The sequence below is a fragment of the Eurypyga helias genome, unplaced genomic scaffold (genome assembly GCF_000690775.1).
Source record: "Eurypyga helias isolate BGI_N326 unplaced genomic scaffold, ASM69077v1 scaffold18980, whole genome shotgun sequence".
NCBI lineage: Eukaryota > Metazoa > Chordata > Aves > Eurypygiformes > Eurypygidae > Eurypyga > Eurypyga helias.
Genome location: NW_010226532.1, coordinates 11,088 through 37,441, shown reverse-complemented (window position 1 = coordinate 37,441; position 26,354 = coordinate 11,088). Strand labels below are relative to the sequence as shown.

General features: G+C 43.9%; 2 protein-coding genes across 4 annotated transcripts; both read left to right on the top strand.

The window, feature by feature from the left end:
• The first annotated feature begins 1,088 nt into the window (after nucleotides 1-1,088).
• Nucleotides 1,089-8,663, top strand: LOC104511051 (heterochromatin-associated protein MENT-like). Its single transcript, XM_010153510.1, has 8 exons — nucleotides 1,089-1,127; nucleotides 2,709-2,885; nucleotides 3,797-3,883; nucleotides 4,277-4,414; nucleotides 4,951-5,068; nucleotides 5,756-5,898; nucleotides 7,018-7,185; nucleotides 8,250-8,663. The coding sequence occupies exons 2-8, from the start codon at nucleotides 2,718-2,720 to the stop codon at nucleotides 8,661-8,663; spliced, it is 1,236 nt and encodes a 411-aa protein (XP_010151812.1). The 5' UTR covers nucleotides 1,089-1,127; nucleotides 2,709-2,717.
• A 7,948-nt stretch (nucleotides 8,664-16,611) lies between these two features.
• Nucleotides 16,612-26,210, top strand: LOC104511024 (heterochromatin-associated protein MENT-like). 3 transcript variants are annotated; one of them, XM_010153472.1, is made up of 7 exons: nucleotides 16,612-16,779; nucleotides 17,808-17,894; nucleotides 19,500-19,637; nucleotides 21,576-21,693; nucleotides 22,299-22,441; nucleotides 24,904-25,071; nucleotides 25,809-26,210. In XM_010153472.1, exons 1-7 carry the CDS (start codon nucleotides 16,612-16,614, stop codon nucleotides 26,208-26,210), a joined length of 1,224 nt encoding a protein of 407 aa, XP_010151774.1. The 3 variants fall into 3 exon arrangements, with proteins under 3 accessions (XP_010151774.1, XP_010151781.1, XP_010151789.1); XM_010153479.1 differs by lacking the exon at nucleotides 17,808-17,894; XM_010153487.1 differs by lacking the exon at nucleotides 17,808-17,894 and having other exon boundaries at nucleotides 16,612-16,791; nucleotides 19,512-19,637.
• The last annotated feature ends 144 nt before the right edge of the window (nucleotides 26,211-26,354 follow it).

The window sequence follows — 26,354 nt, the reverse complement described above, 5'->3', positions numbered from 1 at the left end:
CTTCTCTGGGCAACCTGTCCCAGTGCCTCCCCACCCTCTGCGGGAAGAATTCCTTCCTGATGTCCCATCTCCACTTCCCGCTTTCAGTTTAAACCCGTTACCCCTTGTCCTGTCACTACAGGCCCTTGTAAAAAGCCCCCCCCAGCTTCCTTGTAGCCCCTTCAGGTACTGGAAAGCTGCAATAAGGTCTCCCCAGAGCGTTCTCTTCTCCAGGATGAACAAGCCCAACTCTCTCAGCCTGTCCCCATAGCAGAGGTGCTCCAGCCCTCTGAGCATCTTCGTGGCCCTCCTCTGGACTAACTCCAGCCAGTCTATATGCTTCTGATGAGTGCTCCACAGCTGGACGCAGCACTCCAGGTGGGGTCTCACAAGAGCAGAGTAGAGGGGCAGAACCCCCTCCCTTGACCTACTGGCCACACTTCTCTGGATACAGCCCAGGATACAGTTGGCTTTCTGGGCTGCCAGCACACACTGCCGGCTCATGTTCAGCTTTTCTTTCACCAACACAACCAGTGGGGTGTCCAGCCCTTACCCCGAACGGTGCTTCATGGCTTTGTCCCCGTCTGTGATCTTCAATCTGAAGCTGGACTCCCAATGCCTAATTCAATCACTAAGCCTGGTGTTTTGTGCTGACGTACCGCCTTTGAAACCCAGGAGGCACAGCTGCACAAAGTTGGAAGGGAGAATCCGGCCTACAGCATCGGCTGACATCCAGAGCCCAAAACCAAGCATTCTAGTTGTGTAACCTTTTTATTAGTCATTTATTTAAAGCAACAGACCAGTTCCCTCCACACCGCCAGAAGACCATTGGAATGGGTGAACTGTTCTGCTGTCCTGTCAGTAGACTATTACGGTGTAACAACAGAGTTGAGATTTTAATTCCATTGTCCTTTTGAAATGTCTAAAACTGAAAAGTGACAAGGTCAACAAGGATGACAAGATTACATAAGACCTTTCGGGGAATTGGTAGAAAGGAGCTTCGGGTAGGCGGAAACAACATGGATGTAGGGGAGAAGGAAAGGGAGGTGCAAGCAGCACTATATTTCTAAATTTGCTCATTGCTTAACACACAAACACAGAACCTGACTGAGGACAGGACCTAAGTCTTCTCTCTCACAGGATCAGAGGTAAATATTTAAACTAATTTAGGTAATTTTTCTGATGCTTTTAAAAAGTAATCTGTGGCTTGCATGACTGTATAGGTAAATTATACCATACCAGTGTTATAGTGCATTATGCTCAACTCGTGTTTCTCCTGATGTCAACCCCTAGAGAAAATAAATCTGTGAGTCTAAGGAAAACTGCTAATTCGGGGCAGGGCAGAATTGATCTCAAGAAGGAAGGTTTTCTTAGGTCAGTAACAGTCTTATTAATTCAGATCCTCAGTTTGATAAAGGGGTCACACACTTCAGGTGAAGAAAAGGTCATTTTCATTCTGCAAAGGCACAGCACTGCACATGATCAGGCCAGGGACTCAGAGGAGTATTTGGCCATTAGCAGAAAACAGAAATTGCCATCCAGATGTACTCTTGGTTGTGTTCTCCAAGGAAAGAAATTCACTCTGAGGCACAGATTTGGTACTGACAGCACAGACTGCCAGAAGAACTGTCGTGGTTTGGCAACCAAACATTTGATAAATACGTGTAGGCTTCAGAGATTTCCCCACAGTTTCTGTAGATCCATTCTACAGATATGAATCTTAATAATAATAACAACAACAACAATAATAATAACAAAATTTCTAGTCTCTTGATGGGAAAACATGAGGCAGGTACTACTGGGCATACATATTAAAGTCTGGAATACTAATAACCTCAAGGAATCTGCCGTTTTTCTGGGGAAAATAAAAGTGCTGGAACATACAGAAGGGGTGGGAGATACACATCATAAATAAAATTCCATCAGTCTAAAAGCAAATAACAGCTTTGCTGTTCATGACACTACTCAGAATAGGTGGCTGGCCAGGAAAAGCACATGAGCTTAACAATTATGCCTAAATTCTTTCTCAGCTCTCAATTCTATACAGATCCAAATGAAGTTTTGGATGAAATTTTGGAAGATCCAAAAATGAAATTTTGGATCTTCAAGTTCTTCCTAGAGAGGGTGGTGAAGCACTGGAACAGGTTGCCCAGAGAAGCTGTGGACGCCCCATCCCTGGAAGTGTTCAAGGCCAGGCTGGATGAGGCTTTGAGCAACCTGGTCTAGTGGAAGGTGTCCCTGCCCATGGCAGAGGGGTTAGAACTAGATGGTCTTTAAGGTCCCTTCCAACCCAAACCATTCTGTAGTGGGAAACTCAGGCGTGTTGTGAACCTATGTACTAAAACTGCTTTTAAATTCCCCTGGGAACATCACTTTGATAAATCATTAATTAAGGATGAAAAGAAAGAAAAATATGCAGATGACAAATTTGCATATTTTTTGAAAACCAAAGGCAGAGAGAACTACAAAGAAAACTGCAGGTGTACAGAAGAGGAGATATGTACCATTATAGGAAAATACTGTCTGGATAACAAAAAACCTGTAAGAAATTGCTGTTCGTAACAGGTGACAAACAGTACCTGTGTAGCATATAAAATATACAACCAGGCTATTCATTTTAGTGGTTGCTAATATATTGTGTTTCATATGCAACATTTCTCACTAATATGTATTGTGTTCATGATTTTAAACATCCAAATAGTACAATTCTGTCTGCTGCCTCTTTCCAGGTTGTAGCAATGGAACTGGTCTCAGCATCAGTCGGCAAGTTTACAGTTGATCTTTTCAACAAGCTGAATGAGACCAGCAAGTGCAAAAACATTTTCTTTTCCCCTTGGAGCATATCAGCTGCTCTGGCTCTGACATACCTGGGTGCAAAAGGCAATACAGCAATTGAGATGGCAGAGGTAGGTTGCTCTATGAAGCACACACACCATAAAATACCTGGCTCCTGCACTGGCTTCAAAATTTATTGTTAGATAGAAAAACTTGCCACCACAATGACAAGGAACCAAGGCAGACCAGGGAATGTAGTGAGTGAATGATAAATTCTAATCATCTCATAGCAAGTCCCTCACTTCTCCACTGAGAGTGTCCTGTGGGTATCACGCTGAGCACAGAGGTTCTCTGACCCTGACAACTTCTAAATTATTCTACAGCCTCTAATTTATCCTGTGATTCTATGATTCTGTCACAGATGGGACAGTCCCTTTGAGAAGCAAAGAGCTGATGCCAGTAGCTCCTAACCAATTGCAGATCCCAGCACCCTCCCTCTCTCCCTGGGCCAGGATGCATCTTTCTATCTTGATTTATGCTTTCCTAAACAACTGCCTGGCAATCCATCAGGAAAACAGAAAGGGATTTGGTATCTCCACAACCCCTAACCCAACCTTTCCTAATGCCACATGGGCACACTGCTGGCTCAGAGGGAGCTGTGGTGCTCATCCCTGCCCAGCAGTGCCCACCCCACTCCCATTTGGACGTCTTTGTGCCATTATCGTGAGGAGAACCATCTGAGTTTGCACAAACAGGTGGCTATTGCTGACAGCAGCAGCTGTGGAAGGGAGTTCAGCCTTGCAGTGTGCAGACAGGAGCATGGCATTGATGTTCTGGGACGGGGACAGTGATACTCATTATTACCCTATGGGATTCACATACGCTACAGCTTCAGCATCCCACTGATTAGTCATCTAAGCAGCAGATAGCACAGTGGGTTATTGTACAGAGCAAAACAAGGCAACCATTTGATCCTTGTTTGGCTTTAAGTCACACCAGTTCCCTCCTGCCTGTTTCTTACCTTTGGAAACTCTGCTTGCAGGTTCTTCATTTCACTCAAGCAGTGGGAGCTGAAGGCTCTTCTTCTGTGGCCAGACCTTCTCGGGGGAGACCAAAGAGAAGAAAAATGGTATCTATTAAAAATAAAATACCAAGATAAAGAATCTTCAGCATAAAAATATCCAGATGCATCTTTAGGAGTCCAGCATTTGTTGTTTGCCCCCCTCTTTAAAGTACAAATCACATCATACTTCACAACAGGTTCAAGTTCAGTTCCTTTCACCCACTCAGACTCTAAGAAATGTGAAGGACAAGTCACTGGGATAGTCTGGAATGTTTGCTATATTGCAAATCAGTTAATCCAGTCATAAACAGAGCCCTGCAAATTGTAGTGATGGTAAACTTGGAAAAAAAAAAGTATGAGAGAGGGAACCCAAATCCCTCTCATACATACATCACTTAGCATGCTTCGAAAGCTTCACACCAAAACGCAATCGCTACATATATGGTTTCTCTTTCCAAGGATCCTGAGCACAAGCAAGCTGAAGATATCCATTCTGGCTTCAAAGAGCTCCTGGCTGCCATCAACAAACCCAGAAGCAGCTACTCGCTGAAGAGTGCCAACCGTGTTTATGTGGAAAAAAACTTCCCCTTAGTGCCTGTAAGTTAAATCTCAGAGAGGAGTAAGAAAAGGTGCAAATGATACTTGTCATTTTAATTGCTTGTCATTAATCAAACAGGTTTGAAGCCGACCCTGAATAGTACAAATGAAAAGCCCTGGATTCCAGTGATAAACTTAACTGGAAAAATACCAGTCGGGCTATTCACAGTATTTATGGATGCATTAACCTTTGACTGTGGTGTAGGGATTCCTTTTCATGCAATATGGCTTTATTATTGGAACCCCCAATATATACAGCTGTAAATAAGACATTAAAATAAGCACATCCATGGGATGTGCACAGACTTCCTCGCTTCTCCAAATAAAAGTGAGAACAAAGAAGGGATTTTTCTGTCCTTTGCTTATTTCCTAACCATTAACTCACAGCCCAACAGAGAGTAAAAAGCAAGATCCTACAGTTCTCTAGGCCCAAGAAGCTACCAAAATTCCAAGAGCTAGCAACTTCCCTTTGGGAATGAAAAATTAAGTATAGTATAGAACTTATTTATTTTTCTTTTTTTTTTCCTATTTTTCAGCTATACATACAGCTCAGTAAGAACTACTACAAAGCAGAGCCACACAAGATGAACTTTAAGACAGCGCCAGAACAATCCAGAAAGGAAATCAACACTTGGGTTGAAAAACAAACTGAGGGTAAGCTGAACTCAACCCCAACACCTTTCCTCTCCTGCTATTTCAGCCTGCCGTTTGCTTTGGGCAGGTGCCCTCGCTTCCCCCTGTGCTACTGCAGCAGCCAGCTCATGCCTTGCGATGGGGACAGTGAGCAGAGAGGCAGCGGGAGGCCGGAGGAAGAGCAGCACACTTAAGCAGCTTCCAATACCTGATCCAGACCTCAGTGAGCATCTTGGGGAGGCTCCCATGGACTCTACTGTTCTCTGCATCACAGCTCCCAAAGCACAACTGCTGCCCTGGCGCTGTGCCCCCCCACCACAGGCAAAGTAGAAGGAGGGAAGAAACACCTCAGCCTATGCTCCAAGGTGGGTGGGGATGCCTACCCAGCTGCACCATCCTGCACTGCCCAGGGGTGCTGGGCTCCTCTTACCTGCTGTAACCAGCTGGCTTGGCACTATCTGGCTCTCTGCTTCTAGCTGCTTGCCATGAAGCTGTGACATGTCTGGGGGAAGGATTCCCAGGAGAACCGGGCAGCAAACAGCTGTGGAAACTGTAAACAAAGTGATTTGTGTTGGGGAAGTACTTTAAGGAGTGAGACAGTGAGTCATGGACGTTTTCACCAAGGAGTTGAACTGAGAGAAAAATCAATCAAAACATGTCCTCACTGTGCTACACTGGAATGAAACCTCACTCTTCTCATTTCAAAAGGCAAAATCAAAAATTTGCTGAGTTCACAAGACGTGGTAAGCTCCACCAAGCTGATCCTGGTAAATGCTATTTACTTCAAGGCAGAATGGGAAGTGAAGTTTCAGGCAGCAAATACAGATGTGCAACCCTTCCGACTGAGCAAGGTAAACTCCTCTGGCATCCTCCTTACCGTAAACAGCCTGGTGACAACAGCTACTGCTGAAATCTTTCCATTTCGTAAGTCTTTTAGGTATCTCTGTGGTAACTAGATTCTCTGTGAAATTCTGGTTATAGCAAAATGTGTCAATGCTCAGCTCACTGCAACATAAAGATGCTGCTCAGGTAAAGGTTAACAAGCTCCAGACAGCAGCTAGTGTTTCCACAAGCACTAGAGCCACTTAAGACCTTTTTGTAAAATAGTGCTAAAAGGGCTACATTGTAAAAACATGACTTTGAGAGCCCAAGCTTCATGGACACGAACTACATGCCATGCCACGGACGATGACAGTACCTGGGCCTCTGTGCTGTGCAGTCTAGCCAAGGGCAAACATACTTGCTCAAGTACCAGCCACAACAGGGTACCCTGAATGTGTGTGTGGCTGGACAGGACTAGCAGAAATGTTAATGGCATGTATCCAGAACAGACGTCAATGAATCCACATCAAAAGACAAGAGCTCTGTGCAATTTCCACCAACTGTAGCTTCTGCCTTCTGATTAGCACGTCTACACCACCCGCTTCCCTGAACATAGATGTTGAGAGGTTACATACTCCTGCAAAGCTGACTGCTTGCCAGGAACTCCCGTCATCATAAGCCTTTTTGCTCAGACATTACTGTTGTCTTCTGTTAAGGGTTGTGATGTAAACAGCAATCAGCTGGTCACTTTTTAATGCCAGAGAGAGGAGACCACAGAAAAACTGCACTCGTCCTCTTAAACCATAGCTGCTTCTGTGCCGTAGTGTTGTAAAGCCATATCCCCTATCTGCTCCATCCCCCTAATCCCTGCAGGCAATTTCTAACTCTCTTGCTCCTGTGGGCTCCTGTGCATGTTCTGAGGACAGGAGAAAAACCAGTCATTTCAGCTCCCCCCCACCCCCACCCCCCCTTCAAATGCTCTGGGACAAACACCAAGATAGGCAATATCAAGAAAAGCTTTGGAAAATAAATGACAATTCACAGTTATAAAAGCTGCTTACAAAAGATTCCTCTCCCCCCACTGCACTGAGTCATCATCATCTTCCGTTCAAGGCATGATTTCTTACTTACAAATAAACGCTTCACAGAACAAGACCAAGCCTGTGAAGATGATGTACATGAGAAATACATTTCCAGTTCTCATCATGGCATCGATGAATTTCAAAATGATTGAGCTGCCGTACGTGAAACGCGAACTCAGTATGTTCATCCTCCTTCCCGATGACATCAAAGACAGTACTACGGGTCTTGAACAGGTAAAAACGTCTGCTACATCCATTTTGTATCACCACCCAGTCATGAAAAACCTCCCAAAAAAAGGATAGGCAGGTGATCATATGTCCCCCTCTGAGGACATGCTGTTTGATCTCCTCCACTAGCTGAATTAATTTCCTTTAATAGACATCCAATCCCAAGAAAGTTCAACCACACTGCGTGCCTTTAGTTTGGCGAGAACTGAAGACAGTCAACATGGTGCATAATCAGATGCTCAGCTCTCCAACAGCCCCATGACTGACACCCAATCCCACATGGTCTGTAAGGGTTAAACCTCCCTTCACTGAACATTCAGGAGGGACAGAACTGCACAAGCAGTTACAGCCTCTTCCTGGGATAACAGACACCTTTTCTCTATGGCCTGGAAGTTTATTCACTGTCTTGTTTTCATTCCGTTTGCCCCCCAAACACATTTATTTGCTGTCTGAAAAACGAGGATTTTGGTGAGACTGCATTTGCTACAATAATGAGATCTGACACTGCAGTTACTACAATTGCAAGATTGTTAAATTCTTGGCATCTATCACGTCAAGAATACTATTCCTTGCTCTCCTCCGTTTGACCTGAGCTGAACCCCGGTTACACAGGGCACAGGGTGGCAGTGAAAGATTTTGCTGAAAGCGGTTTGGTCCAAGGAAATACGGGCAATATTAACACCTGTTCCTACGGGGCTGGACCAAACCACCTGCCGCGCAGCTGGCGATATCCCAGCCATTTCCTTCACACCAAGACTGGATTACGAGAGAGGAAAGAACTACCTCAGGGGATGGCAGCTGTAGGTGTTGAGTGCCCTGTCTGTTTTTTGCAGTGAATTTGGCAGGAGTGGCGCTCAAAACCTTGCAGCGTTAGGTCTCAAATGTTTGTTGCACACCCTGCCTCTGACCCTCAGTAGAACAAATCTGTATTTCACACTTTCACCTAAATGTTAAACTTGCCATTTAAAAACCATTTAATTCATTAAATTGCCATTAAATTTATTAATACATAGTTAATTAATTGCTTTCTCCTTGCAAACATCAAATTTGCTCTCTTTCTTAAATGACAGCTGGAAAGAGAACTGACGTATGAGAAGCTCTCCGAATGGACTGATTCCAAGAAGATGACCGAAACTGTTGTGGACCTGTACCTACCTAAGTTCACGATGGATGAGAAATATGACCTCAGCGATAATCTGAACAGCATGGGAATGCACACTGCCTTCAGCCCCAGCGCTGATTTCAGTGGAATGGCTGCGAAGACTAACCTGATGATCTCCAAGGTTTGTCACATGTCTTTTGTTGCAGTTGATGAGAAAGGCACCGAGGCAGCTGCTGCTACTGCCGTAAATATGATAGTAACAAGTGTGTACGTTGGCCAAGTTCTGAAATTTAAGGTTGACCACCCTTTCTACTTCTTCATCAGACACAACATATCCAAGAGCATCCTCTTTTTTGGCAGATTCTGCTCTCCCCTAGAATGAGTTATTGCTTGGTCCCAGGCAACGCCCAGCATTCACTGTTGAATGGAAAAATGTTAGCTGTAGTGTTAAAGGCTCAACCTTAACCCATGTAGTCATAGGTACTGAAAGTGTATGTCCTTTTTCTCCCCTCTCCCCAAGTAAAGCAGTACCCAGAGACCACCCAGTGCCTCAAAGACTCTCCATCTCCTGCTCCTTTCCCTTGTCCTAATGAGACAGCTTTCCACAGAAAACAAAGTGCAGAATTTTGCTCCCTTGCATCAAACCTGCTCTTCTGGCTTTGTTGTTTGAGAGTAAGGTGGAGTCATTAAAGCCCTCTGCACCCAGGCCATCAGCTAGCCCCATGCCAAGAGAAATGCAGGGAAATGCAGTCCATCCCCTTGAATCTCCCAGAGAGGAAAAAAATCCCTGAAGGGGAAAAAAAAAAAAAAGAACTCAGACATTGATATGCTCTCTTTTCCTCACTGGGAAACCTGCATTTGCATTACAGTGCAGTCTCCCTATGTTAATTTCAAATTTAAAGACCGTTGGAAACTAACAAAATTGAATACAACCAAGAATAATCACAGAATGCCCCTCACCTTCCCCTGGCTCGCCCCAAGGGGATTACACAAATTACGCTCGTGTTCTCCTGTCCTTGCAGCAAGGGAAAATGACCCAGCCCTTAACATTTAACCGCTGACTTCTAATCACCTTGCATTTTTTCCTCATTTTTCTAAACTCTGTAGGTTAAGGTTGTTGAGAATTTCAACCAGCAAAAATGCTAAAAAAATTATGAGCAATGTGCTTCTTGCTGCCTCTTAACGATATGCAATCTAAAACCTCCAGAATTCAAATCTGCTTCCTCTTTCTGATTTAATCTAATTATACCTGCTTCCTGGCTAATATCTGCAGTTTCCTTGCTACCTGTATCATTGGTCAACATATGATTTATGTAATGATTAATGATGAATCATGTAACTCACAAGTGCACGTCAGCAAAGATATGGTATTGACAGAAACATCAGTGAGATTTTGTGTGATGCTTTACTTCATAATTTTATCATGATCTGCATTTAATCCAATAAATGAACTCGGAGTTGTGTTTGTTTTATTCAAGTCACTGACTTACTTGGTTGTCTTAGAGCACCACATAAGGTGCCCAGCTGGAGCACGTTTCCATTCTTGCCCTTCAAATCAACCACCACGCCATCCCGATCGACAGAGCTGACACACTTACTGTCTTATTTCCACTCGACTTTAAAGGCTCAGGCAGCCCTGAAAACACTGTTATCCAGTGTGTTATCCTAGGCATTTACCAAAGATACCAGATAAAATTAAACCCTGTGATAAGCAAGTTTTTGATCACTGAGTCAACTTTTCAACCATCCAGTTTCCCATTTCTGACCACTGCTTATTGCACTCCTGGCCCTGCTGGGACCTACTCAGGAGGCTAGAAATAAAAGGCCTGACTAGAGCCTATAGCCCAGAAGAGCAGATTCTAAATATACCTTTTGCCCATGTCCAGTACTGAACAAACACCGCTGCCTTGGCAATCCGATGGCTTGGGAGGGCAGCAGTTGTGCTTCCCTGTGGCCGTGAGGAACAGCACGAAGTTTTGCAGCCATTGCGGTACTCAGTGGTAACCACATGCCAGAGAACATCATCTAAGGCAACAGGATTTGAATGCAGGAAGGAGGTACTGTAAAAACATTTACTCTCAGCAAAATTCCACCTATGATTACAACTCACTCCACCTCCACAAAAGGTACTCTATTTGGAAACACATCTCCACCCAACAAAGTATACCTGCATCTTCTCTGTACAACGCACTGCTTCTAAAATCAGTGCCCTCCCTTGCCTGTAACCCTCAGCTCAGCGTTCAGCTGCCTGTCATCCAGGACACCCACTCTGGTGTAGCCCCATTGTGTGCTATTGACTCAGCTTTCCTAAGAAGCTCGTTGCATAGGTATGGAAAGGCACACAAGTCAAAGCCATGCAAAACAAGAAAAGTAAAAATGCAAACAGAGAAGCGATCGTCAGGACAGAATAGTCAGCGTAGCCAGGCTTCAGGAGGAGGTACAAAATCTCAACTTAAAAATAATGAAGAATTGGAAGACAACAACTAGCAACACTGAGGCTGAGCCTCTTCTAGGGAGCAACAAAGACCAGCCCTCCTCCGTGTGTGATGCCTGGCCAGCAAAGACTCATCATGGTGGTAAGCGTGTTAATTCTTAGCCTTGTAGCATGTTATCCCTATCCTTATACTGAAGAGCCCAGAACTGGACAAGCACTCCAGCCCATCAAGGCTCAGCAGAGAGGGATGTCCCTTGACCTGCTGGCAACACTGACCCTTATGCAGCCCACAATGCTGTTGGTCTTCTTTGCTGTGAAGGTGCACAGGGCTCACAGACTGGTTTGGGTTGGAAGGGACCTTAAAGACCATCTAGTTCCAACCCCCCTGCCATGGGCAGGGACACCTTCCACTAGACCAGGTTGCTCAAAGCCTCATCCAGCCTGACCTTGACCACTTCCAGGGATGGGGCAGCCACAGCTTCTCTGGGGCAACCTGTTCCAGTGCTTCACCACCCTCTCCATGAAGAACAACTTCCTGATATCCAATCTAAACCTCCCCAGTTTCAATTTAAACCCATTACCCCTTGTCCTGTCACTACAGGCCCTTGTAAAAAGTCCCCTCCCAGCATCCTTGTAGGCCCCTTCGGGAACTGGAAGGCTGATAAAAGGTCTCCCCAGAGACTTCTCTTCTCCAGGCTGAAATCGATGGGCTTCAGTAAGGAGAAATTGAAACCGTCACTCATCAGCAGGATTGAGGAGAGCACCACCTGGGCCCCCATGCCATTGGACACTTTCCCCAGAGCCCTGCAGTCATGTTTTGTACCTCCTAGGTCACCCTTGGCAGTATCATTTGTGCCTATATGGAAAAGCAGCAGGGGGAGGGACAGATAAGGCTCAATATTCTCTCTAAAACATCCCAAATCTGTGTCCCTAAGCAAGCAGCAAATCTACCCGGATGACAAATCAGGTCAACAGATGTGGACCCCAACCCCTGCAGTTACTTTCGCTCCTCACACTTGTGAATGGCCTTGGAGAGCTGGAAGGTGCATTTGCCAGTGCCGGAAGTTAAGAAAAGTTGCAAGTCTTTTCGTTTCCGTGGTTTTACAGTTATTTCCCCTGGTTAGGTTGGGATGCCACACTTGGATACAGCAAAGGGGGACTCCTAGGTATTTGAAATTCCAGTGCAATGTGCTAACCATGCTTGCTGTTGTTGTTCCAGAAGGCAGGGGGACTCCTGGATGTGACAGGCTGGCCCGCAAGAGGCTTGGATGGAGAAAGGGAAGTGAAGACAGATCTGGGGCAGAGAAGCTCCTATGCCATGAACAGGTCATGGTGTTCCAACGCTCCTCTCAGCAAGGGCTCTCCCAAGTACTGTCCTTCCTGTCTGCCAGAAAGGGTGGTCTGATGCTTTTGAAAGACAGTTCCATTTTATTTTTCCACACTGCGAAAAATGCTATTTAATCACCTTTCTAAAATACTCCAAGGTAGTCAAGCAAGAGGTGATACACGACTGCATTTCCAAATAACTGTTTTCAAGAAGCCCTTGGGTTTGTTCCATAGCATCAATATTTGTAACTTCAGGTCAACAAACTCCTCCTTGAAAGGTGCCAGGACTTTGGAAACTAAAGAAAAAAGTTTCTACAGGAAACTGCTGAGATAATCATCAATACAAACACATTGTGAGCATGGACTGCTTGTCACTTAGTGATCTCATGCTCGTCAAGACATGCTTTCAGTTTATCCTACAATTAAAGATGTCTTTTTTTTTTTTTTTTTTCTACCAGAGCAAATCTCAGCTTCATAAAATAATCCCTGGCACCTCTGCGGTAGACTGACATCATGACAAGCAGAAATGGCAGACACAGCAAACAATAAAGACAAGGAAGTTTACAGTGCTGGTGTCGTGTTAGTATTCAAGACAAGGACACATTAAAAAACCTCAGCTTTAGTACTGAAGTGCAAACGCATCCATATTTTTAGGGGTTTATTTTTTGCAATCAGTAACAGGGACAAGGAATTCCCTTTTTAAATGTTATTTATAGTCCGACCCCTTAGAGTTCTGTTGCAACAGATGTGATACTTGGTTTCATTTTCCTCCTGGGGGACATAGCTGAACGGGATTTCCTGCAGAGTAAAAATCTGTAATTGGACTTAGTCTAGAACTGATTGTAAATTGTGGCGCTTTTTACTAGACGTAACTGAAAGAGAACTGATCTTCAAGAAATGCCTAAATGGTCCATTCAGAGTGCACCATTTACAGGTATGGGAGTACAGCAATCAAACAGAAAGATACCACCTCACATCCATACTAAGCAAGATGGGGATGAAAGATGGCTTCAGAAAAGGTAAAAATGACTTGATCAGTATGCCAGAGGATGATGATTGATTTTATCAAAAGACTTTTTAGGACCATTTGTCAATCCACTTGAGGTCAACAAGCCAGGCATCGTGATGCTGTGAAACCTTGTATCTACCATTCTGGTTGCAGCAATTCACTATTTCCTCTCCCTATTTCCACCTAGCACTGCAAAACCAAGAGCCCCTCTTCTTTGGCCAGTTTGGTCCCCTTTGAAACTCCACTCTCTCTTACTAAACAGGATCTTGCAGCAGCTGGAATATACCACAAAGAGTGTCTACACAGTTTGGGTACCCTTTCTTCATTTTCCTGTATTTTTGGCCAATCTTTGTAGCTTGTAGTACCACTAGCTGTTGTTTGCATTTTTTTCTTCTCCTATTTATTTTGCTAAAAAACAAACAACAGCAGTTTCAAATGCGTAGCAGAAACATTTCTTAAGCACATAACTAAACATAATAGTGTCTAAAACACTCAAGAAGCAAGCAAATAAGATGAATATTCCAGGCACAAAAACTTCACTCACATAAAACCAAAATGCATGAAAAAAAGAGGCACATACATCAATCACTCCTGAATCCTTGTACGGCATATATACCAGTCAGATTCAATGCAAATGTAAGCACAAAAATGTAATTCTAGTTCAAAATATGGACTTGTACACTTTGTAGTGATGTTTTTTTCTGCATGAGTTGACTGCACGTTGGTAATTGGTTTGCTCTGCCTGTGTCACACTAGTGGGCAAGGGCCATTCCTAACTAACCATACATGTAGCAGAAAAGATACATAATGAACACAAGGGAAATTTATCCATGCAGTTTAGTCCCAGCGACACAGAGAAGAGCAGAGCAAATGAAAAATGCAAAATATCACAAAATAAGGGCTTTATGCAACCTGAGGGCCACAGGTGTCCAAATGCTTCCCCTCTCAAATTTAACCGCAGGATGAACGAGACTAACAGCCTATTTTAATATTCCCTTTTAGCCATATCCTTGAGATTAGTTAGTTTCTATTCATTCCCCTTATTAGCGACACAGAGAAGAGCAGAGCAAATGAAAAATGCAAAATATCACAAAATAAGGGCTTTATGCAACCTGAGGGCCACAGGTGTCCAAATGCTTCCCCTCTCAAATTTAACCGCAGGATGAACGAGACTAACAGCCTATTTTAATATTCCCTTTTAGCCATATCCTTGAGATTAGTTAGTTTCTATTCATTCCCCTAATTTGTAGAGTAAAAAAAAAAAAAGAAGGAAGCTGTGGAACTATTTCAACATGTCCCTTGCCAACGCAGTGTGTTCGAGTTCTCTTCTGCAATTCCTGCATTTTTTTTGCAGGCCAAATGCCAAGGTTGTGGAGGACACCTGTGTGAGAAAGGCATACCGGCCTTCATGTCCCAGGACATACACCCACTAACAGCGGCCATGAATTGAGAAGGTCTCCCTCTAAGTTCCAAAAGCACGTGATAAAGAGGAGAAGTAGGCATAAATGAGGGAACACACACACTAATACAGGAGGAGGATGTAGAGAAGAAAAGGGAGGTGCAAACATTTCTACATTTCCAAAAGTATTCATTGCCTCACAGACCACCACAGATCCTGACTGAAGACAGATCTTAACTCTTCTCTCCCTCAGGATTTCAGGTAGTGTAAATATTCATATCTAAATAACTAGCTTTACTTTGGAGGTCTTAAAAATTCATGTTAAATTCTTCAGAACTGAGCGGTTAAATGATGGCGTAAAAGTCATGCAGGGAGTGCTTATCTTTTAGTACGAAGTGTAGCTCTTTTAGGAAAACCCTGTGCCAAGGCACAGTGGTCAGAATGCCAGCCCAGGCTGGTCAAAACCTACACGGTCTGGGAGGGCAGAAAGTTTCCTCACCTGTATGCAGAGTGTCTTCGTCACCAGGCTACCAGTCCATTTAGGATCAGGGGACTGAGAACAGGTTGCAGGAGAGAATACACTCCTGCTCCTGGAATTGAAGAAACAAGACAGCATGACTGTGCAGCACAGCATTTTTGGTAATTGGCATGGGGTGTATTGGTTCAAGCCTCTGCTTTATTACTATCAAATAACTACCACATCATGCATCCAGGCTCTTCCTTTCCCAGATGACCAAAGTGGCTTGTAGACTGGTGATCCTCACAGAAACACAGATATTCTGTCTTTCAAGCCTGAGAAATGCTCGAATGCTCCACACACATTCAGTTCAGGTACTCTCTGGAAACAGGAGACGGAGATGTCAGTTTGACAGCCTTCAGGCAAAAATGTTCAGCCCAGCTCTGTTCCCTACATGTGCCCTGGGAGGAGTATCAGCACCTCCAGGTGCAGCAGTAAGATATCTGATTTGAAGGTCCTGAGACCGCTTAGGTAAGAGGTAGGTTGCAGGGCATCCACCTCTGAAGCACCCCTGAGAATGCTGCCAAGCAGTTGTGGAGCCCTGGAAAGCTCTGAAATCAAAACTCAAGGATCCCAGAGGCTCCGGGCATCGCTAACACTGCATAGCAGCTGGCTTTGAGGACTGCAGTTATTCATTTAAGGATGTAAATTGTGGGTGAAGATACATTTAAATGTGCAGTTGCTTTTGTTGATCTCATGCTTAACCTTTCACATGGTGTCATCTTACACTGACTTTAGTACACGTTTTAGTAGTTCTTATATTGGCAAAGACAATGGGAATTTCTGAATTTATTGTAATATTTGTCAACAGTATTAGATTGATCTAAAATATGCTAGTAAGAAACACATGTTTGTTCTGGATCCATGCATGGAAAATCAGTTTAATCCTGGAGTTGGGTGGGGGTTTTTTGGTTTGGGATTTTTTTTCTTCCCCCTGTAAAAACATACTTGCAAAAAGAAGCAGAACAAGGATGGAATATCTGCAGGTTCTGATAATCCAGATGAAAACCAGGGAAAATTTGTTGTATAAAACTGGAACTATTTGAGGTCGTATGCAAGATACAAGAGTTCACTTGAAAAACAGTAACTAACAAATCCAGCTACAGCTTCCAAATGTAGGTTTACCTACATCAAGAATATATAATTACAGATCTCTCGTAGCCTTCAAGATATATGTAGTGAATCACATGAATTCACCATGCTTTTCTTCAGCAGAAAATAACAGCATAGGAAGTTTAACACAATAGAAAAAAAGTCTCAAAGCAGCACAGTCAGAAATGATTATGCTTCACTCCCTCAAAACTGAAGAATGATTCTATGAAACTTAAGCAAATGGGCTTTTGAAACATGCTTGGTCTGTGAAAACATTTCTAGATAAAATTGTGCTTCTCTATGAAGAATAAATAAAAAAACCCGAGGGCACTGAGGAGTGGTGGGGAAGGGAAAAATAATGCAGGTCTTGAGAAGAGACCTACTAGCTGACTGTACGTGGTCTCTGTGCAGTATTTTACCCATTACAGGGACACTCTCATGCTGTACCTGAGAGGGGGCAGGCAATCTCCCACTAGCAGCTTCGTATTTTTTAAAAGAAGTGAAGAATAAGTCATCACCTCCCTCTGATGCTCATTTGTCTCAGGCTGTGTCAATGGAGTCCCTCTCTGTGTCCACCACCAGCTTCACCCTGGACCTTTACAAAAAATTGAATGAAACTTCCAAAGGCCAAAACATTTTCTTTTCTCCTTGGAGTATTGCAACTGCTCTCGCCATGGTCTACCTGGGTGCAAAAGGTGACACCGCAGCCCAGATGGCTGAGGTAAGCTCTGAAATCAGCATTCTATCACCTTACAGGTGGTTCCCACATAAATTGCATTATTCTTCTGCCTATGGGGTTTTTTTTTAGCCCCCAGCCATAATGCTGGATACAGGAAATAATCCCACTCATGCTGCCAGAAGTCCTGCAGGTCCCTATTTCCATGATCTCCCTGCTCTGCACTACCCCTACGTTTAGCTTACACTTAAGGGAAGTTACTGACATTAGAGACTGCTGCTGGTCTTGCTTGGAGCTCTGCCTTCCATTTTAATTACTTCTGGAACAGAATCATTCATCTGCTACAGTGCTCAAACAGTAATAGACAGTATTATTAGCAAAATGAATATGGAGCTAAGATAATCTAGAAAAAGGAGTGCCAGAGATGAAATCACTGCTTCTAGACCCCAGCTAGTTCTGGAAGCAGTATATCTGCCTTCTCATACTGCATCCCAAAGTTAGTAAACTCTCCTGAACACATGTTGGGTGCACAGGAGCAATACAAATACCTTTGCTTGTGACACGGTTAGTCCATAAATAAAGGTCATTCTCCCACAAATAATGGAGAAATACTAGTACTGAAAATATTATTTCACTTCTGTTTGCTTTAACTTTTCAGTCTTAGACTCTTTCAGGTTATATGCATTTACTTAAAGACATTAAATGTATATTTTTACATTTCTGTCCCAGTTGTAAGACTCTGAAGTGCACTGTGCATTTTGTTGTGGTTGGTCATGATCTGTAAATAAATTCCATGTAGCCAAGCATGAACTGACCATTTACCTCAGTAAATTCATATTTGAGCTGTAATACTGACCTATTATTAAGTAGTCAATGTGACTAAAATCCATATAATGATAATACAGTTTTAGAGACTAAATCAGGAGTAAGGTCTTGTCCTCAGTAACTTTTAATAGACTGTCACTGGGCATGACTGGTGAATTACCATAGAAAACTAACACAATTACTTAACCCTTGGGCACATTTATCTCCAGAAAACAAGCTGTGTTTATGAACATTTCTCATCATCACAGGTTCTTCATTTTAACCAGACTGCAGGAGAAGAAGGTTCGTCTGAGACATCAAGGCCTTCTCTGGGGAGACCAAGGAAAAGAAAGATGGTATTTATTACAACAAAAGACTCAGAGGAAAAAAAAAACAAAACTCTGAGAAAGGGGTAGTTCATCGCAACTACTGCTTTAGCCTTCTAACATTTGCTTGTCTTCAGTCTATATCTGCTGTCTCACTTCAGTAAAAACTATGTATAGAAAGAGAAAAAGCGAACAAGCAGATAACTTTTCCGTAAAACTCACGAACCCAGGTCTTCAAAAGCAGAACTGGGACACTAACAGCATTTCCATTGGCCCTAACACAGTGTTACTTGGTTTCAGCTAGTCTCTGGTGATATCAAAAATCAGTTGTCCTTAGGACAATTCTACCTCTTATCAACTTCTTTTTTTTTTTTTTTTCTGTGGTGAAAACCAACTTCTGCATTTACACCTCACTCTAGCCCTACCCAATTAACTCCCTTCCACATTTTTCATGCATGGACACAACAGGCAAACCAAATCCACCCTTAAGCTAACGCACACTCATTCACCCTTGTTCATCAGCTCCCCAGAGACTGGCCACCAGGAGGAACTGCCCAGATCTTTTTCATCAAATGAACTGCCTAAGCACCAAAAAGCTTGTAAGCTCAAACAAGCCATGTTTGTTTAGCATAGAAACTAAAAGAAAGCTCACAGAAACTAGACTAGACAAACTGGGAATAAAAGGAGGGAAGAGGTTATACCATTCTCTCCCTAGGTGGCAGGGGATGAATCTTCAAGATGAATCATTCATTACATCCACATTCATTTCAGCAACTCGTTGACTCTCTGAGTTGTAGAAAAGTCTGCTTCTAATCCAGTCCTTCAGAAGCTTCCCTCCATTACCTCTTCAGTCCCTTCTTGTCCGCTTGCAAAACCCAGCCCCTTCTGTCTTGTGTCCTCTGCCTACCAAATTCTTTCCCAGGTGTCCTTCCTAGCAGCCCATGTCCCAGCTTGAGCGAGAAAAAGACCAGAACAAGGAATGCCACCTGTCCAACCTTATGACAAGTCACCCTGAGTAAGTGGCACAGGGTGAGAGCACGGGATATGCCACGGAGGAATTAGACTGCACGGAAGCAGCTGGAGGGGAGGAGAGGCTGACAGGCAACAGCTTATTCCTCCATTAGCAAGGCAGCAGCTGGCAAGCAAGCTCATGCTCCCTAAAACCATCAACACTGACATCCAGGACAAGCTCCCCCCAAAATCCAAACAGCCACAGCAAAATTCATGTGAAACCAAAAAAATCTGAATAGTTGCTAAGTCCATGCCCTGGCATTAGTGTCTGTCAGAAGAAAGCACCTCCTCAAAAGCTGCATGGCTGCCTTGATGGGTCCCTGTGACACTGAAAATTAGGCCCGAACATGACTGAAATGCGGAGGTTCAACTTTCTAGGTGCACCATCAGCTAGTGCCCCCAAAGGCCCACACAAGCACTGCAGAAACAGATCATCACCCTACAGACAGAAAGCATCTTGTCCAGTTAGACACAGTGCTGCAAACATGCAGCATTCTCAAAGAAGAGCTTCGCCCCCCGAAATTAATTTTTAATTTAAACAATTTGGGCATTTTACATAACCATAGTACGTGCAACACCTCAGACAGAAAAAGAATATTCCATACTAATTGTTGTCTCCTTCAGGATCCTAAGCACAGGCAAGCTGAAAACATCCACTCTGGCTTCAAAGAGCTCTTGTCGGACATCAACAAACCCAGAAGCACCTACTTGCTGAAGAGTGCCAGCCGACTGTATGAGGAAAAGACCTACCCGTTACTGCCTGTGAGTGGAACGTTTTTACCTAAGAATATTTGGATATTAAGAGGGATTGTCAGTAGAGATGATGAAAATTTTCTAAATGATAGCACTGGGGCTTCAGTGAGAACACGAGGGCAGCCCTACAGGGCTAGCCTTCCACAGAGAAGAGGTCCATTTGCCTCCAACAGTGGTCAACAGTTTAGGAAGTGTATGGGAACAAGGCACGCTGTGCAGTGATGCTTCTCCACAACCTGCAGCTCAGGGACATCCTGAGCCAGAAGGCATGTCTGCTTAACAGACCCTGATGAGCCATTCTTTCATGAATTCACAGATCTGCCTTTTGAATCTACCACAACCCTCAGCCCCAGGAGTTCCACTGCTGAACTGTCTGCTGTAGGAAGTGCCCGTGATTTCTGAGCCTGTACCTGTTGTCGTCTTTACTGATTTGTTTTTACTCTAAAGGACGCTTCTCCCTATCTCTGGTCATCCTCATCCCCTGCCTTTGTATCTTTTACACTCTAGCATTTCTGAGAGAGGGGAGGCCAGAGCTGCACAGAGAACTCGGTCAACGGGCACACCATAGCTTTACACAGCGGCACTGTAATATTCTCTCTGTTGTTCCCTACGCCTTTCTTTGTAACTCTTAAAACTGTATTTGCCTTTTTGCCTGCTATCGGGCAGGGTTTTTTTTCACACAGCTGTCCATTATAGCTTTAACACCTCATTCCTGAACAGTAATAATCACTCTCTGTAGCGTACTTTTCACTGGATTTTTTTTTCCCCCAATGTATTTTAATGTTAATACCTAGACCTGCATTTTATAGAATAAATATTTTAGCACAGATCCCAGCACACATCCCTGTGGCATCCCAGTATTAATAACCCGTCACTGTGAACACTACTTCCTCCTACTCCTGGTTTCCAGTTGTTTAAACAAACAAGACCTATCTCTGTAGACCGATGGGTGCTCTGCCTCTGGTGAGAAGCCTTACACAACGACTTTTGGTAATCCAAACAGACGATAATGGCTCAACCTTCTTGGTCACATGCTTCCTGACACCTTCAAAAAAACTCCAACAGATTTGTCATGTAGGACTTTGTATTACGAAATGCTGTTGACGCTCCTCCAATACATCATGTCTATCCATACGCCCACTTCACCTATTCTATCCACCTGCCCTGTACAGAGTCATGAAATCTTTTTTAAAACTGACTTATTAATCATCTTACAACTTCTTGGAAGTTGGTTTTCAATGAGATTACTGTTCCTTGATCTTGGAGGCTTTTTTTCAATCTCCTGATAAATTAGTAATTTGTCATTCTGAATGCCTATTGCTCATTTTCTCCATAACCTCAAGTACATATACTTTACTGAGAACCTAGACAATTTCCTGCTGGGAATCTCCAACAATGGTTTCACAGCAGACAGCAATGCAAACATTAATTCTGCTTTTCTGCCATGACTTTATTCTACCAGAACATTCCCTTTATACCTGATCCTCTGTTGTCCTCGCAAACTCTTGGCAGGTTCTCTGCCTCTGAGGCAAACTAAAAAGCCTTTTTTCCAACTTTGTATGAGACTGTTCTTCCCCCCTTGTACTCAGCTCAACATCATAAAGCAGGGGAAAAGTATTTAAATGATATAGTGTCATTCTGAGAAATTTAAAAAAAAAAATGTGAAGAATGGTTGTTTCATGGGATATTTCAAAATTATAAATTTGCACTTTGGATTTCAAAGTTAAAAATGTGAAGTATCACTTTCCTTGAGACTGAAGCTTGATCAGTCCATACTTAATATTTAGTATAGAATGTATCAGACCTTATTTTAAGGGTTATTGCAAACAAGTTATATTTTCTTCAACTATGTATTAGCAGATGGTATAATCTGCTGAAGTGATTATTTGCATTTTAACAATGCAAAAATAACTAAGTACACATACATTTTCCAATTCTGTCTTTCAGGAATTCTTACAGCTCCTTACAAGCTATTACAATGCACAGCCACAAGCTGTAGACTTTAAGACAGCAGCAGAACAAGCCAGAGCACTGATCAATTCGTGGGTTGAAAATGAAACTGAGAGTAAGTAACACTCCGATGTTTTTGTTTGGTTTTTTTTTTTTTCTTGCCTCACTTTCAAATAATTTGTATTTCCAGATTTATTGCTCTTGCAGCCAAGGATCCATAAAAGAGGGAAACTTGGGGACATGATGAGCCAAGGGCAGTTAAATGGCTTGAAGGATGCCTCTCTCCAAACCTAAGTGCTGCTCCTTACAAGGTCACCCCCTTGATTCTTCATGCTGCAGCCTCTTCTGAATTATTTCTGTTCAGAGGGAGGCGCTAGTCTGATTAGTGAGGGTTTTACTTCTGCATTCTTCACCTGCTTGCAACCAACTTCACAGAACATCCAAGCTATCCCACTTTACCCTCTTTCCAATACCATTTACTACTGAAATTGCAGTATAATTGGATCAATACTGAAACTTCAAAAATATATATATATATAAATATTTCGAGATACCTCAAAAGCCATTTTTGCCATTATGTATACCATAAAAACCATACAGTAAAAATATCTCCCAGGTGCAAACATTTTTGCTAGATAGGTAGGCACAAAGAAGGCACCATTAAAACTGGCCAGTTTCTGTCACACTGGACTAACAGTCTGATTTTGTCTGATTTTGAAGGGAAAATCCAGGATCTGCTGCCTGCAGGATCGCTCAGTTCTCACACTGTATTGGTCTTAGTAAATGCCATTTATTTCAAAGGAGACTGGGAAAAGAAATTTCTGGAGAAAAATACTTCTGAGATGCCCTTCAGACTAAGCAAGGTAAATTCCTTGTCTATATGCCTACCATCCTATCAGTAACACTGAAGAGCAAGAAACCTCTAAATCTTTCACCTGCATCTCGTACGCCACTGCAGCATTACCCATAGCTGGGCACATGGCATCAACTCAGCAACTGTAAAATAAGCCAGCATTACCTTATTTACACGTACCCATGAGAATATGATTTTCACTTTAATTAATAGCTCTTCAGCATCAGAACACTTGAGAGCACCACAGTTAGGTAGCTTAGAGTCAAGAGGAAACTTCCCTAAGTACCAAGGTCCCATTTTCAAAAGGGACTGAGTCACTTTAGAGAGCAATGCTTCTGCACCTACATCTTTCTTCTGCTTTTGAGACACAGCCTGTGCTCTCAGTTCAAGGAAACTGGACCAACTGCTCTTTCCTCAGAGGGAATTTTCACTGGGGGTACCTCATTCCGGCTGAGCGTGTGAGGATGATGTATTCAGTATACGCTGAGGGCACGTTACTGAGCTAGCAGTATTTAAGCAACCACCTGCTGATGATTCGCGGTAGCTGACTGCTTGCATATTTTCTGGGCTGTGTCAAAGGCAAGCTGAATCGCCAACGGAAGCCCGTATCTTGTTTGACACAGACTACGAGCGCGAGCGCCTTTTGTGTATGCCAGGCAACGTGACACAGCTGTGCCAGTGACGTGGCTGTGTATCCAAAACTAAGCTACATGTGCGGTTTTAGGCTCCGTCATGGCGCACGGTTGTGGTGGGTTGACCCTGGCTGGAGGCCAGATGCCCACCAAGCAGCTCTACCACCCGTCCCTTCTCAACAGGACGGGGAGAAAAATAGAATGAGAAGCTCATGGGTTGAGGTAAGGACAGGGATATCATTTACCAGTCACCATCACGGGCAAAACAGACTCGACTTGGGGAAGATAATCTAATTTACTGCCAATTAATCAGAGTAGGATAATGAGAAATAAGACCAAATATAAAACACCTTCTCCTCACCCCTCCCTTCTTTCCCAGGCTCAACTTTACTGCCAACTCTTCCACCTATCCCCCAAAGCAGAGCAGGGGAATGGGGAACTGGAGTTGTGGTCAGCTCATAATATGTTGTCTCTGCCGCTCCCTCCTCCTCGCACCCTTCCCCTGCTTCAGTGTGGGGTCCCACCCACAGGATGCAGTCCTTCATGTCCAACGTGGGACCTTCCCACAGGCTGCAGATCTCCAAGAACTGCTCCAGCATGGGTCCTTACCATGAGGTGCATTCTGGACTTCTCCAGTGTGGGTCCTCCGTGCGGTTGCAGATCCTGCCAAGTAAACCTGCTCCTGAGTGGGCTCCTCTCTCCACGGGGTCACAGGTCCTGCCAGGAGCCTGTTCCAGCATGGGCTCTCCATGGGTAGCAGCGTCCTTCAGGGCACATCCACCTCTTCCAGCATGGGGTCCTCCACAGGCTGCAGGGTGGATCACTGCACCACGGGCTGCAGGGGAATCTCCGCTCCAGCCTCTGGAGCTCCTCTCCTCCTCCCCCTCCTTCTCCCCTGACCTTGGTGTCTGCAGAGCTCTTTCTCTCCCACATCCTCACACCTGTCTCCCAGATGCTGTTGCATGGAAGTTTTTTTCCCCCCTTTCTTAAATACGTTACCACGGAGGCGCTACCAATATCACTGCCTGGCTTAGCTTTGGCCAGCAGCAGCTCCAACTTGGAGCCGGCTGGAGCTGGCTCTGCCTGACGTGGAGGCAGCTTCTGAGATGTCATCATGGAAGTCATCCCCGCAGTCCCACCGCTACCGAAATGTACACCCAACACGCTGGTGCGCAGAGAAGGCTGAATTCACAGGGTACCTAACACAAAGCCTGCAAACTTTAGCGCTCACGTGTAACTTGCGTGCAAAGGATAGCGGGTGTATTAGTAAAAGCTCTGCAAAACATCAGGACGCATAGGAATTCCAAAGACTATTGAGTAATCCAATTTAATTTGGTAATCTGGTCCTCTATGGTTTAGGGAAAAGCCAACACAGGTCACAGAAAATAGGGTCCAGAGGCAAAGCGAGACAATCGGTATTGCCTGGAAGTATAAAATAGGTGAAAGAGTTGATGGCATCCAGGGGAAGAAAGTCAACATGTTTTCCCCCCCATTCAAGGTCCTCGCTTCAAAAATGTAATATCCAGGAGAAAACATGACACAATTAGCGTAGCTACTTGCTTATCAAAGCTAACTCCTTAATTTTACAACGAGAAATACATGATGCGATTCAGTTAGCAGGCAGACACTGCACACGCCCATGCCGCCTTTCTGCAATGACCCCAACGACTCTGAAAAGGGGGTGTATGTGACACTGTCCAAAGGAAAGGAGTATGCAAATACTGCCGAGACCTGTGCTTCTTTACAAACTTTTGCTTTCAGTGCAATGAAGCAAGCGACCTCGAGCATCCATTTTAAGGAAGGAAGTAACGCTATTTTCCACATCCGATTTTTTTCACAGACCAAGACTAAACCAGTGCAGATGATGTTTCTGAGAGATAAATTTTTGATATTCCGTGAAACAACCATGAAATTCAAAATCATTGAGCTGCCGTATGTGGAAAATGAACTCAGCGTGTTTGTTCTCCTACCAGATGACATCAGTGATAACACTACTGGTCTGGAGATGGTAAAACTGACCTACTGTTGCATGACCTATGCTATGAGACAGGAACAGGAACAGGTGAAAAGAGGAGGTGAAAAGACGAGGAAGAACGAGCTTCAGAATCACAGCAGAATAGGTTCCAATGTGTGCATATGCTGTTTCATAAACTGTAACACCACGATTTCTCAGCTTAGGATCCAGGGCATCTGATAACATTGCAAACATAGTATTTTACACCTAAAAATATGTCCATGCAGCTGTCTCAGCCTATTTTGTCTCCCCTTTTCCATTGCTTGAATAGCACAAGGAAAATAAGGTCCAAATCTGAATCACTGTGCCCTAGAGGGGCACATCTTCTTCTGAGGGCTGTATTAATTCATTTTTACGTCACTTGCAGTCTGGATTTGCATCTGATAATTTGCGGTGAGGTTTCTCAAACGAAGTGCTGACTACTCTGACCTAGAAGGTATCAACAGCTGCTTGTGACCACACCAGGATGGTTCAGATTCTGAACAGATCAGGGCAAACATCTTTTTATTTGTATCTGAGGTTCTATGCGTTCCTCTTATTTACCACTACTAGAAGTCACCCGTATGCACACATAGCAACCACCTATTAATATCAAGTCACACAGGGGAAAAAAGCAATACACTACACACTAGGAAAAAAAAATTAACTGCTCTAACAGTTCAGGCCTATACCTCACTGCCTTTACGGAAACAGAGTGAATTTCACTTACTGTCTGATCTCTCTCCTTGCAGGTTGAAGGAGAGCTGACCTATGAGAAACTGGCTGAGTGGACCAACTCAGCCAACATGATGAAAGCTGAAGTGGATCTGTACCTGCCCAAGTTGAAGTTGGAAGAGAATTATGACCTTCAATCCACCTTGAGCAGCATGGGGATACAAAATGCTTTTGACCCCGTTCAGGCTGATTTCACAGGGATGTCAGCTAAGAAGGATCTTTTCATCTCAAAGATTATTCACAAAGCTTTTGTGGAGATCAACGAAGAAGGTACAGAGGCCGCAGCTGCCACAGGTGTCCTGGTGCTGAGATCAAAAGCACCAACAATGACTTTCAAAGCTGACCACCCTTTCCTCTTCTTCATCAAGCACAACAAATCCCAAACTATCCTCTTCTTTGGCAGATTTTGCTCACCCTAGTCAGTTATTCCTTGCCCTGCAGAACAGGAAACACTCAAGGCAAATACTGAAACCTGAAACTCCTGCTGCAGCTGGGGGCAGTGGAACCTGAACCCTTTCTCCCTCAGACCTCACACCCTGGGCCTGAGATGCAGCTCCTCCTGT